Source organism: Eulemur rufifrons, chromosome 12, assembly GCF_041146395.1.
Source record: "Eulemur rufifrons isolate Redbay chromosome 12, OSU_ERuf_1, whole genome shotgun sequence".
Taxonomy (NCBI): domain Eukaryota; kingdom Metazoa; phylum Chordata; class Mammalia; order Primates; family Lemuridae; genus Eulemur; species Eulemur rufifrons.
In genome coordinates, this window is record NC_090994.1 from 190 (window position 1) to 16,150 (window position 15,961).

General features: G+C 55.9%; 1 protein-coding gene across 1 annotated transcript in view; it reads left to right on the top strand.

The window, feature by feature from the left end:
• The first annotated feature begins 5,438 nt into the window (after positions 1-5,438).
• Positions 5,439-15,961, top strand: part of MYOM2 (myomesin 2) — a 54,131-nt gene continuing 43,608 nt past the window's right edge. Inside the window, exons 1-5 of the mRNA XM_069485061.1 lie at positions 5,439-5,545; positions 6,918-7,094; positions 9,336-9,474; positions 9,578-9,735; positions 10,730-10,822. Of these exons, the coding sequence (XP_069341162.1) occupies positions 5,439-5,545; positions 6,918-7,094; positions 9,336-9,474; positions 9,578-9,735; positions 10,730-10,822 (674 nt within the window). The remainder of the gene's footprint in view (positions 5,546-6,917; positions 7,095-9,335; positions 9,475-9,577; positions 9,736-10,729; positions 10,823-15,961) is intronic.

Here is a 15,961-nt window from a genome sequence, read left to right on the forward strand (position 1 = left end):
GCAAGCAGGTGCCATCGGAGAACCAGGAAACGGGCTCTCGCCAGACATGGAATCTGCTGGTGCCTCGACCTTGGACTTCCAGCCTCCAGAACGGCCAGAAATAAACTCTGCTGTTCACAAGCCTCCCCGACTCCGGTGTTTCGTTATAGCGGCCTGGATAGGCTAAGAAATCACTCCACAAACATTTATTAAATTAAATGTCAGGCCACTGGCGAATGAGGAGGAGCAGGTCACAGAATACAAATGTGTAGTTCCCGAGCAGATGTCCGAGGGGCTCTGCGTGGGGACACTGAGTGGCTTTGGGTCTGTGTCTTTCCGATATTATATTTGCGCCTTCACTGCTGGTTCTTGGCGGCGTTCCTGATACACCAGACGTGGGCACACGGAGTTTTTCAGGCTTCTGGGCACGTTCCGTGTGTTATTTTCCCCAGTGTTCGTGGCAGACGGCTGGGGCAGTTGTCACCACTCGCGTTTTGCAGCCGGGGAGCGGGACCCCAGACCTGCCAGCCACGCGGGTCCCAGACCTCCCCGAGCCCGGGGAGCGCGGTTCTTGGGATTCTCAGAGCCAGGACGTCCCCGGGGGGGCCTGCGCTTGGCAGTGGCGCCAGGTCACAGCCCCCTGCGGTGCCAGGCGTGCGCTATTTATACCGGGACCTACTGCGGGAAAGGATGGGCAGCCGGCGTGAGGGTCAGGGCGGCGCGCACCCGGGCGAGAGCTATAAATAAGCCCCGACTTGCAAACCAGGCGCAGCGCCTCTCCGCCTCTCCGGGCCGGCAGTTCTCGCTCAGCTGACCCTAAGACCGAAAGGAAGTGAAACCCTGAGTGGTTCTTTAAGTCACAAAACAAAACACACCACACGTGTGCACTCACAAAAACCCGGGGCTGCGCGCTTCCCCCTCCACGCTGGCGCTGGAGCCGGGTACCGGGACGCGCAAGCGGCTCCAACGCTCCCGAGGCTCCCGCGGTTGTCACAGGCCCGTCTGGAGTTTACGTGCCAGGGGACCCGGAGCTCAGAAGCGTTGAAAATATGCCTGAGAATTTAAGCCTGAAATTCAGAGCAGGCGGGGAGCCGGGCGGGGACCGAATGCCCGCGCCCTGCCCTCTCTTCCCTGGTCGGCCGCCAAGTCGCCACACCCAGTTTGCTGGGAAAGAAAAGTGCACTTTGGGGACTCAGAACGGACGCGTTTACACTTTTTAATTTTGATGTTTTCCCCAAATTTGAATAAGACGTTTTGTCCTCCTAGGCTCGGGCGGATGGTTTCTGATGCAGGTATCAGTTCGGGGAGAGGCAGCCCCCGGCGTCTATTTATAGCACCCGCGGGGCCATAAAAGGGAGGCGACTCCGGCGCCCGGGGACTCGCTCCTGCCCGCCAGAGCTGCTCTCTCCTCCCTGCTCTCTCCTGTCTGCCTGGTAAGTGTTCCTTCATTCTCCCCTTTTCTGATCTGTGGTTTTGGGGGGAGGAATAGCGGCTTCTGCAAAGTGGCTGCACCCGCGTTTCCCGAGGGACCCGGTTCAGGGTGCAGAAGGCTCTCCGGGGGCTCCAGGGGGGCTCCAGGTGGGCACCCGGGCCCCAGGGAGGGAGAGCGGTCAGTCCCGGGGCTGCACGTCTGTGGCTGGATTTTACGCTCAGCTACTTTCCTCTGTTTGCCCTTACGGTTGTCCTGTTCCCACCCCCTTCGGAGCACCCGGGGTCTCCCCCCCCCCCCCACGGTCCCAGTGCCACCCGGGAGGACCTGACTCAGCTGGTCCACGGCTGCACTTTTCATGAGACTCTGGGAAACCAAAGGCTCTGGACGAGAGGGCAGATTTGGAAAGGTGTGAAACCGAAAACCGGATGCTTTCTCAGGGACAATGACAGAAACAAGGCTGTTTAGCGCAGGCTCAGACGACGTGATCTCAGGGCTGGGAAAGGAAGCTATGTCCGTGTCAGGACCCTCACGCTTTGGCCAGAAAGTGACGGTTCCCTCAGGGCTGTTTTCCTCCGGGAGCTCCTGGACCCGGCAGGACCCGGCAGGACCCGGCAGGACCCGGCAGGACCCGGCAGGACCCGGCAGCTTCCTGGGCTCAGTCCCACCACGGAGCCGGTTCCCCGTCACGCTCCTGAGACCCCCGGCTGGGCAGAGAGAGCCAGGCCGGGTCGCTGGGGAAGGCCGGGGGCGCGGCAGCCCCAACACCTTCCTTTCTGGCTCCCGAGTGGGGGTTTATCTCGCTAAGTGGAAGGAAAACAGGAATCGCAGAACACGCGGGACAAAGATAACCTCAAGGGGCTGTTTGATAAACCGAGTCCCCAGATAAAACCCGAGGTGGCAACGGGGCCGGGCCAGCTGCGTGTGCCAGCGTGTCCTCGAGTCCCGCTACCCATGCCGGGGTTTGGTAGTTACTGACTTTGACATGTTTAGCTGCACAAACACTTTCATCAGATGGAAGTGAAGGTTTTGTACTTGAAATGTTCTCACAAATTAAAGCCGTTCTTGGAGTCGTGAGGGACGGCTTCCAGACGCTTCTCAGGAAGGGATGAGGGTGCGGCACACTCAGTCCCCTGCACTTGAGGACGAGCTCACGTTTCAAGTTGGTGTCATAATTCCTAAACGTGTCGGGAACATTCTGGCAGTGGCCGGGCGCTGGCCTGTGACGGAAAGTTGGCTGGACGCGGGCAGGAGACCCGGCTGGTGCCTGGGCTGTCCCTCGGACCCCCCAGTGACCCGGGCGAGCCCTGTTCCTGGGGGCCCTCAGGGCTGAGGGTGCAGTGCGGCCCCAGCGGTGCCAAACCCAGCCGCGGACGTGCACCGGCCAGAGCCAGGGGTGGGGGCTGCCGCCCAGCTCAGCCCCTGTTTGCAGCACAGGACCGAGGCGCCCAGAGTTGAAGGTCGCTCAAGGTCGCAGTGTCCTTGCTGGTGCCCCAGACACTCACACCACAGAGGGGCCTGGAAGAAAAGCTATTTTCTCTGTCTTTTGTGGTGGGTGGGGGACACGTGTGGAGAGTGGAGGGGCGTCTGGACGGCCCCCTCTTCTCTGTGCTACAAGGAGTGGCACAGGTTGAGTGTTCCAGATCTGAACATCTGAAATCCCAAATACTCCAAAACCTGAGACTTTCTGAGCACTGACATGAGCTCAAAGGAGATGCTCCCTGGAGGCTTGGGGATTTCAGATGTTCAGATCTGGGATGCTGAATGGTAGGTACAAACACAAACATTCCAAAATCTGAAAAAAATCAGGAATAGGAAACACTTCCCGTCCCAAGCGTTTTGGGTCAGGGACACTGGACCTGTGGGGTGAGTTTAGCTGAGTTCTCTCCGGGGCGCCCCAGCTCCTGAACCCCCAGACACCAAGGCTGCAGCTACCGCGCCAACCCCAGTCAGCGGAAACTCGTGTCCAGAGGGTGTCACCATGCCAGGCCCAGAGGTGGAGGTAGAGTCCCAGGCTGGGCCAGGACAGCTGGGGATGTTCTGAGACGGGAGGTCCACTGAGGGGTGAGCGATGGTGGCAGAGCACAGGTGCGGGCCCAGCGTGGTGGTCTGGGCCGGGTGTGGGGTGGATAGGAGTAGAGGATGCAGGTGGGCGCGAGGCCGAGTGGGCATGGGGGGCTGGCGCTTGCCGCCTCCCAGACGCTTCCATCCCTGAAATCCAGCGGTTCTGATTCGGGCTTGGTTGCAGCGGCAGGAGACCCACGTGTTTGTGGAATGAAAAGCAGAACTGAGGGGATTGCGTTTGCAGAGGCTTCGACACTTGCTGGTTTCGATGTCCCCGAGCACAATGTCATTAAGTGAACAGGGACGTGCCCTGTTGCCACCATCCAGAGACGTCCCGAGGGGCAACGTCTGCAGCAGGTCCGGGTGTCGGAGTGAGGAGCACAGGAAACGGGGACAACGAGCCGGCTCCAGGCTGCGGGCGGCTACAAAGTGTGCGCTGCTCACACTCCAAGTGCTGACGACTTCCAGGCCCACACGCCGCGTCGGGCGAAGTCAGTGCTGTCCCGAGCGGTGACGGCACAGCGTCGGACGGGACGTGCCAGGCTGGGGGAGGGGTGGCCAGGCCCTGGGCGCAACGGCTGAGCCGTCTGACGTCATCCCGGGCAGGAGCACGGAGCCAGTCGGGGTGGAGTATCTGCCTCCGGGGTTTCAGCTGCCACAGTTTAAAGACTTCAGGATAACTGACTCTTACCTGGGCCACGTCTGGGTGCTTCCCTTTGCCAAGAAGTACGATGAATCTGCAGGCCAACCCCACCTAAGCATAAGTAAATATTGCAAGGGAATAGCACGTCATGGGGGTCGTTGGTGATTTCTGCTGTAAGCAAACTGCCCTCGCTCAGGGCAGGGATTTCTTCTCTGATTGAAAGGGCTTCGTCTGGGAGTTGCTTCTTTAAAGCACCACAGATTATTCTAATTTAAGCAGAAAAGACAAAACTGGAGCTCAGTTTGGAAGAGTTCTTTTGCATCTTATTCGGGGAATTAATGATCACGGAGATTTAGGAATACTCTGACTTTGTAGAGATGATCAAATAAGCCAGAACGTTGGGATTTTAGTTATTGTGGGTGGACAAGTGCCACGTGTGGCAGCCCTGATACCTGCAAAACTTCACATCCCCAGGGACGAGGATGGAACCCAATTATTGTTTTGGTAGAATTTCACCCAAATTTGCCAATTTCCCCACATCCCCGAGGTTTGGATGCTGAGCTCAGTCCCCACGTTCCTGCCCACCCCAGCCGAGCTCGCCCACCAGTGGCCAGCGAGACTGAGCCAGGAGACACCTTGGGAACAGCCCCCTCTCCATGCCCCCCCTCTGAGCAGTGACAAGGCTCCGGGCCCCCGAGGACGACCCCTCGGGCTCCGTATGTGCCTGCGTTTTCCCAGAGTGATTTCCGGTGCACCCCGCCATTGTGGGATGCCCGTCCTTCTGTGTCTCAGCCTGTCAGCCCTACCTGTCCACCAGGGGCCCTGGGAGATGTCACAGATTCCTGGGCCTCTCGGGCTGTCCCCGGCCCCTGCTGTGGTCTCCGCGTGTCCCAGGGCATGTCACCTCCCCTCACTCCGGGTGCTCATCCCACCTTCTCTTGTGTCCTAAGTGTGTGTTTACTTCTCTAATCTGTGTTTAATTGTTTTTATTCCTCTCACTCCCGCCGGTTTGAGCACTGCCTCGAACACGAGGGTCTCTAGAACTATGTGCTGCATTCACAGTTCAACGAGACGCACAGACCAACCTTCCGATTCTTAGGGAAGAAAACAAAAGATGAAATTGGGTCTCGGGCAGGTTAACACGTCCCCTGACTCCGAGTCCGAGATCATTTCCACCTGTGTGACCTCTGTTTCACTTTCCCCTCCCGAAGGGGTTTATTACTTAGAGGTGATTTTCCTCTTCGGAACGACGTGCCACGTGGGGGCAGAGGTTGCAGAGCGAGGAGGGGCTCAGCCCGTGTGACTGTTTGCAGGTGCACCACAATGTCCCTCGTGGCCCTCCCCTTCTACCAAAAGAGACACCGACACTTGGATCAGTCGTACCGAAACACTCGAACAAGGTACCTTCTGGATGAATATGCATCGAAAAGGTAAGCTGACGTTCACTGATTAGCCTCCTAGAGCTCTGATTACAGGATCTGGTATTTACAGGCAGGAAACTTCATCCGGTTCCCTGGGCCCTGGAGAGGCACTGGTCTGGCCGGAGTCTGAGAACAGGGTGGCAGTGTCCCCTGACGCCCGTGTTCCCCGGCAGAGGGGGAGCCACAGGGGTCCTGGCCCAGAAGGATCCAGCATCGTGGGGGTACTTGAAGGGGTGTCCCCTGCACCCACACACGGTGGCTGCCGGTGTCTGCCGGCCTGGCCGGGTCCTGGCCGAGCTGGGGAGGCTCCTAGTCTGAGCTTACTGATTTTACTCCTTCTCACGCATCTCCAGGACCAGGGCTGGGAACACCACCAGAAATAGAGAGCAGTGAGAAGGGAACAAATGGGAAAGAATGTAGGCAGGAGGGAAGCTAATGGGGGCAAAGGAAGGGGGCGTGGATGCCGGTGTTAACAATGGTTCTGCGGAGTTACTAGCAGATGCGCAACACGTGCATCTGTTCCCTGCCTGCGTGGCTGGTGTCCGGCCAGGTGTTCTGCAGGTCTCTGGAGGATGCCCCCCCTCCCCCCATCCCCCCACCCCCGTGCCCGGGACCTGCGGCCCAGGCCGCGCCGACACTGCTGTGTGGGGCACATCTGCAGTTCCGATGGGCTGATTGTGGTGAAGGGTGGCAGAGACCACGGGCAGTGCTCCCCAGCCCAGGTGCCTGCCCCATGTCACCAACACCCTATATTTAGAAACGCTCTGGGTACTTCTATGTAGTTGCTCTCCCCATAACAAACAAAGCCCAACAGTTGCAGCCCCTCCCAATGGCCTCAGAGAGCTTCAAATCCCTTACGATATATATAATCCCGGCACCGAGCCGAAAGGACGTGCGAGGCTCTCGCAGGCTCTGAAGGGCACCGGCCACCGCGGAGCTCGGTGGGGCTTCCCAGGGCGGCGCATGTGCGGGGGTGGGGTGGACATGGACACACAGAGACACAGGCTTGTGCAAGTGCACATGTGTGTACAGACATGTAGACACCCGTGTGCAAGTATGTAGACACGCACATGTGTGAACTCATGCACGTGTGTGCACACACGGAGACATGTCTGCGTGTGTGCTTATGGGCATGGACGTCCCTGCATTTGCGCATTTATTTGCATACATGTGCATACGTGAGCATGCATGTACACACACGTGTGTGGGTGTGTGCACCTGCACATGTGTGCGTGTTTGTACACGTGCATACCTGCGTGAGTGTGTCCTGTGTGCCCATGTGTTGCAGGGTTGGATGGGGGCGTGGAGAGAACTTGTCGTGCCTTAGGATAAAGTTTCATAACTTTCCGTGCATCTTCTAACTGTTGCCATGTTGGTCAAGGCGCACTTCGACCCAGTCGTCCTCGCAGAGGTCCCTCTCCCAGCGGTCGTCCTCGCAGAGGTTGTCCTCGCAGAGGGCCGCCAGCCAGACGTCGCTGGGGGCCACCACGTGCAGGATCTGTGCCAAGCGGGTGAGCGAGCAGGAAGAGGAGCAGCGTGAAACCGAAAGCAAGAAAAGGTAACCTTGGCGGCCATTCGGTGGGGTCTGGGCGGGGAGAGGAGGGCAAAGGGCGTCCGCTGAGAGTGGCGGGGAGAGCGCCGGGTGCGAGTGACGATGCTCCGGTTCTCCAGCCCCTTGCTTACGCCCCGCCAGCGTCATTTCCATTAGTCCCAAGAAAACTACTGGGAATGCTTCCCCGGCACCATCTGCAGCAGAGAATGCTGCGGCCAGGCGGGAACACGCGTGGCCCTGTCCAGGGTATGCCCCTCGTGCGGGTGGAGCCGGGATTCGATCTCAGGTCTCCATCGCGCTTTGTGCAAACTCACCCCTTTCAAGGTAGAGCAGGGTCATCTCACTTGGACAGCTCAAGACCCAACGGTTCGAGGCTGATTTTGAGTTTCCACCGACAGCTTCTTTGGCTTTTCATGAACACAGGGAAGGGCTGTAGATTCAGCAAGGTCACCGTCCCAAGAGGGAGCCAGCGTGTCAAACAGTTGTCCGCGTGGAAACTGAAGAGTCGGGAAGGGATTCTATAAATTGTCATACTTTACATGTCAATGGAGTCAGCTCATGAGGGCGAAATGCCAGGGGAGTGAGATGGATTGATAATAATGTCGGTCTTGAAATTATTTCCAGATGACAGAGAAACAGGTGGTGATGTTACTTTGATCTTTTAAGGACAAAATAAACAGTTAAATACTTGTGAATGCTTCATTTTACACCTGCTATATTTTCCTCTCTCCTCCTCCTCCTACTTCTTTCTCTCTACCTCCAAAACACTTAGGACCTGAAGGAAAAAGGAGATTTGGGCAAACATGTTTCCTTTTGAAAGTTGCATGACCATGAAGTCATCTGTTTAACAGCAACAATGTATAGCTGAAAAGATTAACCCTTAGTTACATTTGAATTATTTTTTAAACGCCTTAGGAGAATTCTGCCAAGCAAATGAATTTTATTATAAAGTGAAGACTTGTTTTGCAAAAGGATCTCTCTTCGAAATGTAGACATTAAAGCAACCTGTATTTTTATGCACCAAATTATTTTTAAAAGGGTTCTTCTGCCTATGTTTAAGTGTTGGGGACTAGATGCAGAAGATTTGAGCTGTTCCATTTTATCTTTATCAGCTGTGCGGTGGTGCGGTCTTGAACACTTCGCACAAATGTTCCCTCCCTCAATCTCCCCACCGGTGCGGTGGTAACTTGCACGGTCAGGGAATGGTTACTGTAATTCATACGTTTTCAGCAAAAGCAACTTTCCTGACAGTCCCGGCTGCTGGAAATCTCCTAAAACACTCAGGGCGACTGTCCTTCTTGCAAGAGCACGTCTGACTCACTCGGACGCAACCGCTCTTGTGAGGGTCTCGGAGACAGGACTGTCCCAGCTCTGAGCTGCTCCCCTGCTCAGGCTCTGGAATTAGGTATTTTTAGCAGGCTCACAGCATCCTCTTCTCCTAGCCCATGTGCCTGTCTTCTAAGTCAAAGATCCTTGTGAAGTAAGTTCTTGCCTCCTTTAAAAGTAAACGTTAAGTCTTCCGGGATTTCGACATGCTGGGCCAGAGTGACTTGAGTTTTATTTCAACGTTGCTCTGTTCCTGCCACGCAGGAGGGTCCTGGAGGGGCGAGGTGAGCACTTAAGTGAACTCCAGCCGTTATCGCGATGATTCTCCATTTCGATGGCCCCGAGCGTTGTTGCAAGCGCTTAGTTATCCCCGACCCTGAAGGCAGCCAAGCCCTTTACTTTCTAAATCCGAAAACGTTAAATGCTTTGAGCTGCCGTGTGCATGAAGATGAGTGAACCCGCCTCTGTTTCTGGGAGACCCGGATGAACCTCCCGACTGCGAGTCCGGTGCTTGTCACGCTCTGAGGCTTGTCCGTCACGCTCCGCCACGCGTGGGGTCCCTTTCAGTGCATGACACAGCCTGAGACGAGTGCGGTGCTCACACGTGGCCACTCGTGGTCATCCTCTAGAGCATTGCGGCAGCCTCCAAGCTTTCTTCATTGTGCACTCTCATCCGTAAAAGAAAGTTGGACTGTGGAGCTCCTATATTTATTTTATTTGAAAATCATGTACAGGTCCTTCACGTAGAGTGTTAACACACCAACATAGACTCTGGAAAGAGAGAGAAAAGTGAGCAGAAACAGCATTTCCCTGTTGTCTTCTCGCACCCACTGAAGCAGGTCCCGGAGGGGTGGGTCTGGCCACTGTCACTCCCAGGGCCACGCGTGTCCTGAGACTGACGCGGCCTCTTGTCTCCGGCAGGTACCAGTCCCTGGAGGCCATATATGGCGAGACCAAGCGCCAGCGCTTCCTCAGCGAGCTGGCGCAGCTGGAGGAGGACGTACAGCTGGCGCGGTCCCAGGCCTGCGACAAGCTGGACAAATACGCCCTTCTGGAGATGGTAGGGGAGCCTCGGTCCCCGAGACGTGGGGACCGGATCGTAGTGCGCATGTCCGCGTGGTGCCGCCCGGGAGCCCACCCTGACCGTCCTCGCGTCTCGGCAGGTGGAGGACAGGATGTCCTGGGAGCGGCCCTCGTACCTGGAGCGGATGCGCCGGGCCCCCGAGATCCTGGTGCGGCTGAGGTCCCACACCGTCTGGGAAAGGATGAACGTGAAGCTCTGCTTCACCGTGCAGGGCTTTCCCACGCCCGTGGTGCAATGGTGAGGGCCGCCCCGGGGTTAGAAAGGCCACGTGAGTCTCCCTCGAGGAAGGTCCCGGGAAAGGAGGCTCGAGCCACCCTTTCTGCAGCCTGCTGGGCTCCAGGTGCTGGGTGGCTGTGACAACCCAGGGGACTCCCATGGCAAACGGTGCCCGGGCACTTCTGGTTTAGTGGTGCTGGTTCAACTGAATTTTCAGAGGGTTCTTATTTAAAAGTCAGTCCCTGAAATGACCTGTCCTCACACGCACGGCTCTCGTCCATTTTGCTCATTGGTGACTCCATATGCAAAGCCTGAGTTGGCTTTTAATTACGGGAAAACCTGTCTATGGAAACCTCGACCTTGAAGTTGTGGGACCACAGTGCTGTGGTTCACTGAACTTCGCGATAACTGAAGAATTGAATCTTTGAGCCCCAGAGACCCTTTCGTGTCAGCATCTGTTGCTATGGACACATCTGTACATCTGCACGTTCAGTGTGGAGCAGCCTGGCTCACACAGGGGCTGTTTGGGAGGTAGCTTGGGAGGCTGAGACTCGGCCGCCCTCGGGGCCAGGTGGGGGTCAGCGTGGTCTTGTCCCTGGGTGGGCGGCGAGGCTGGCTCCCTCCAGCCGGGACCCCGTGTGGCCAAGCCCCGCAGGGCTGCCCTGGGGTGGCCCTGCTGCCACTAAGGGACTAGTCTGGGGCCCAAAATCTCCCCCCATCCCCAATCCCACCTCCTGAATTCCAAACAGAGGTCAAGCCGACTTTAGGACTGTCATGGGCCAGGGGTCGCCCCGACAGTTTGGATGACTCGAGTGCTGCTCTCTTCTTAAAACCGCAGACTGAATGTGGCTCTGGCTCTCAGGCTGCCATCCTGCCCTCCTGCCTGTGGCCCAGAGAGGACTTCGCAGACACGGGGCAGTGCTGCGTCCGAGGGCTATGAATGGGAGGTGGGGGTGAAACTGCAAGAAGAAGGAAAACATCTGCCCTTCCCCTGACACCCCTGTTCCGTGTGCAGGTACAAGGACGGCAGCCTAATTTGCCAGGCGGCGGAGCCGGGGAAGTACAGGATCGACAGCAACTACGGGGTGCACACGCTGGAGATCAACAGGTAGGCCCCGCGGCGGCGGTGGCCCGGTGGTGGGGGCTTCAGGCCCACGAGGAGAAATCAGACGGGAGCTGCAGGCCGGGGGGCTCCGCGTCGGTGCACCCAGGGGAGTTAGGAGATCGTTGCCGGTTAGTTTGCCGGTGTGAGGAGCTTCCCTCTGTCGGTCCTCGGGGGCGGGCCAGGGACGCAACTCAGGGAAAGGCAGCGTCCGGGGACAGAGGGTGCCAGGAAGCGCGAGGAGGTTTCGCCGACTCCTGCTGCCGGGTTTGAGAAACGGTCCCTGCGCTCAGGGTCTGCAAGGAAGTATGACCTTTATTCTCTTGTTTACAACGAATGGAGAAATTGCACCAAATACAGGTAAATAAAAGAAAAACAATCACCCGTAGGTCCAGCGTCAGCATTTTGGCGTCTATCTGGCATTTTAGGATTTTTTTTCTTTTATAGCAGTGAGGCCCCTCCTGTTCTTTTTCTGTCTCTCTGCATGCCTGGTTTTCATTGTTGGCAAAAGCGTCGTAGCCTGTGCAAGTCGCCTTTTCTCGCCAATGGCGTGTCGGGGCTCTTTCCGGGGTCCCGTGCACAGGGACGTGGCTGCCGGCGTCACGTGGTGTAGACGACTCACCCTTGTCCAGCAGCCGGGGGGCCGGCGCTGCGTCCTTCCCGCGGCTCACCCGTGACCCTGGGTCAGCGGCTCACTCCTCCCGAACGGCGATATTCTGGTCTGAAAATGTCATCATGAGACAGGTGGTGACAATTTTATCTTCCCCGTTTGCCTAGTAGAGTTATTGCGAGAATCAAACAGAAAGATGCCTGTTCTCTGCATGCACATACATACGTGTTTATGTGTATCATACGGCGCATGGTAATGTTAGACCCGGTTTCCCTCAGCCCCAGGAACAGACAGGCAGAGTCACCAAGGCTGCAACAGACAAAGGAGTTTATTCTCTAGCCCGAGCCAGGGTCCAGGGCCCAGAGCGCCAACGCAGTGGTCTCTCCACGAGCCCGGACCCCGCCCTAGGGTGGGAACTAAGCTTTTATACTCATCAGTAGGTTACCTGTATCAGGCACACCATCCCCCCACCCCCCTTTTAGTTCATTTGCTCTTTCAAAAGTGGCTGATAGTGTTGGCTCCTGATTGGCCGGTTTCCAAGCCGGGGCTTTGGCTCCTGATTGGCCAGTTTCCGTTTCCAAGCTGGGGCCTTGGCTCCTGATTGGCCGGTTTCTAAGCCGGGGGCTTTCAGCTGTTACCAGCGGCATTCCGGGGAAGGGGAGGGCCTGTGTCCGGGAAACTGAAACTTAGGCCTATCCTAGGAGGTCCAGTCTGTCATGGAGTCACTCCTGTTTTCCTTCCTGCTCTACAGTGAGAGTGTGTGTGTGTGTGTGTGTCCGTGCCATTGTTATATCAAATCCCTCCTAGGAAAAGATGAGGGGTATTAGTAAAAATAATGTAAAGATTAAGTGAGACATTCAAATACATGATTTTACTGATTTTATTGTGACTAAACTGCAAAGCAGTGACTGTATCTTAATTAGGCTCGGTTGGTTTTCTTTTCTTGCAAAGCTTTGGCTTGAAATAGGGGCCAGGCCACCCTTGGGGGAGACCAGGTGTGTGGCAAGGCTGGGGGGCTGGAGGGGGCAGAGGTGAGGACCTTGGCTTCCCGGGGCAAGGGGGGACTCCAGAGGGCTGAGGGACGTGGGGGGACGTGGCCTCAGGTCAGGGGGTCGGGGGAGCCCTGCCCGTGGGCAGACGAGGGGCAGAGGCCGGGCCCTGGGGCTCTTGCTGAAGTTCAGGAGAGACCCCGGGGGCTGGGATGGGGAGGGCAGTGGAGTTAGTAAGGGGAGCAGGCTCTGCGGTAGGACCGGGCGGTAGTGGGGACGTCACAGCCGTCCCAGAGCTGAGGGGAGGAGGGGCAGTGTCCCCTGAGGAGGTGGGAGGGGTCCCCTGAGATGGGAGAAGGGGTCTCTTGGGAGGGAGGAGGGGCTCCTGTGGGGGAGGAGGGGTCCCCTGGGGGGTGGGAGGGCCACAGGCCTCGCGGGAGAGTGGGGGTCTCTCACTCTGCAGACCCACCCCAAATGCCTGTGGTCTCTTGCTGCACTTTTCAGAGAGTAATTTTCTCTGCTTGAACTTCCAAAAATCTGTGGACATTTTAACGGGTAGCAGCTGTACTATCTAGAAGGGGACGCCTGCCTTGGTCTGGGACGTCTGCTATCCAACCCGCGTGTGGTATTAGTGTTCGGGGGTGAGCAGGTCGGTTTGAATCAGAGATTCGCTTGTCTCCAAGCTGCGTTTTAAGAACAATAATTGTTTTAAAAAGAGAAACGATTTTCCTTTTTCAAGTATGAAAAACGTCCTATTCACTCGAGTGTCGGCAACATTTAAACTTTCCCTTGGGAATAACATGGGCTTTGACCAGAGTGAACTAAAACTTCAAGCAAAGCTGGCCAAGATGCTGCAGAATACCAAAAATTCAGAAATCCAGACCTGCTTGGCTATACTTGGATTTTGCAAAAATATGCAAATATTGGAGAAATTTGGGAAAAGAAAATTCCAAAGACCAACTTTTCTCTCAGTGCTCTTATTTGTATTGGGACGTTTTTAACAGTGGAAATGTTAATATTCCTCAGGAAAAAAGCAAAGGGAGAAAGCCACAAATTACACTAAACAGCTCACTCAGCTGTTCATACCAAACCGCTGAGCTGTGGGTCACCCGATCCGGGCCGTTTTCAGTGGCGTGGCCGGGCCCTTCCCCGCCGCTCAGGGGTTACGCGGGTGACATTTACTCCTATGAATATTCTTTGGCGGCTACAGCTGAATTCTTAAAGTGCCGAAAAGGAAACTGACCCCTTGGTGCCGTTTGAATTTAAACTTATAATTGACACTATTTTATACACTCATGAGGTTTTTCTCTCGGGACTCATGATGTGAGTCCTGTTTCCTCAAAGAATTTTTATGGCGTTCTCGTATTTTTATAAAGGTGTTTAGAACCACCTATCTGGATTTTTAGTAGTGATACTCCTACTTCCCACTCCTTGCAGAATGATTTGAGAGCTACACGTTTCTTCTACATTATTTTCACACCTTGATATTTAAATTTTGATTTGAGTTAAATTATAGATCTGATGGCATCCCCACTCACACTTTGGGGACACAGGCCCCCCCCCCAATTACCCAGGAGAAATTCACCTGCCACTTAGCTTTTTTTGTTTGCCCATCCTTAAAATAGATGAAGTAGACTAGTTTCCCCCCGTGGAGCTGTTTTGGGGCACTTCAGACTGAGACTTTGGGTGGCAAAGTGACCCGTGGAAGTTCACATAAATTGAGAGCAGAGAAAACTGTCTCTGTCTATTCCGGGAACCTGTCCAGACAGAAAATAAAACCTTCGCCTCCTAATCACTTGCTTGCAAGTTCTCACGGCATGAAGTAAGGGTCAGAATTAGACCGCGTCTTAGCTAAGGGCTTTCTCTCCGTCAGCTTGGGGAGGGAGGCGGAACGGGGTCCCGCTGGGATGTGGACCCGCAGAAGAGTCCAGGCTCCCAGGCGCCCAGTCCCCCAGGGACAGAATGTTAACGGGGGGAGGGTCTCCCTTAGAGTGGCCGCACCCTCCTTCCCGCTGTCCCCTCTGTCCTCTGCCCCGGGTGACACTTCCAGCCCACCCAGTGGACCAGCGTGGACACATCTTCACACCCTCATTCCTTATGCACATTTATTTCTGACCTGGGTGAGCCCCTCTGTTCTAACGTGCTGTGTACAGCACGAAACATTACAGATATAAACAGATTTGATAACAGGAAACGTAAGTAGAGCCCTGCCTGTCCCTGCCCACCCACTGCGTGGGCTCCTGTCCCCTCAGCTGGGCACGTCCTGCTCTGAGTCCACCGTGGTCTGAACATTTGTGTGGTTGGGGGCTTCTTCACAGACAGGGCAAGCCGTGGACCCCCTGTTCTGGATAACTACACGTAAGCACCCACACCTCCCACACGGCTGCAGGAGGCTGAAGCCCCGGCTCAGGGCCCTCTGCCTGGCGGTTCCCTTCCCCCAGGCACCGGTGCTAACTGGTCTTGGGACAAGCTCGTCAGCGCTAATGTGTTAGGTGGCGCTGCCCCCAGACTTAATGCCTTAAGTCTCTCGAAAAACAACCTCAAAGTCCTTTGGGAGAGGCTGTTGGCCGGGGGGACCTGGGACTCACCCCGCTTGAAAATGGAAATGTTTTTACCCTGAAATCTCAGGCTATTGTTCAGTTAAACAGGGGTCTGAGGCCCAGGAATGAACACACGTGTGTCCTTGGGTCTGTGTGTGACTAGGGCGTGACGTGTTTGAGTGTGTGCTCTGCTGCAGTTCAAACGTCGCTAAGGCACATACTGAAGGAGCCATGTGGGACTTTCTGTTTGAAAACGATGACACACGGTTTGGAAACCACTGAAACTAAGCAATGTCCAGCGGGGTTTGGGCAGGGGCGTTGGGGTGGTGAGATTTCGGGGCTGCTCGACCCACCGAAGCGCAATCTCTGCACCCCTGGGAGGACGCGGGTGGGGAGGGTTTAGTCCATCCCTGCTCTCGCAGGAAGGGGCCCCGCGAGTCCTGCCCTGGCCTGCCCCGTGCACCCTGCTCTGTGCGGGGTGCTTGTTTTTGGCTCACGGCCCCCTGCTTCTATGTCACTTGTGTGTCCCCAGCACCCGCTCCAGGTCCGCAGATTTCCATGAAGCAGTTTTTACCGAGCGCTTTGCTTATCTCCGGTATAATCTTGTGCTCTAAGACATCAGCTGTGCCTTGGGACGCTGTGGGACCCGTTTCTGTAACCTGTTGTCATTGCTGGTGGTGGCGGATGGCTGTGGGGGAAGGTTTAGGGCTAATCCCAAAGAATATCTTCCTGTTTGGAGAATGCATTTATGGAAACATGATGGTTGCATTGTTTAGAAGACGTAACACAAGCACAAAGTAAAAAAAGTTCAAGCAATGCTGAGGGTGCTGCCAAGAAGTAATTTTTCCGTTCACTGCAGCCCGGACGCCAGGCATGTTCCCTGCAGGCACATGTGTGCATGTGTTACACGGGTAGATCAGCGCAGCGTGTTAAAGCTTCACAGTGGAGAAAGCCCCTGCATTATGGGGTTTTATGTGCTTTGCACAAGGTTGCTTTGCCCCTGGGG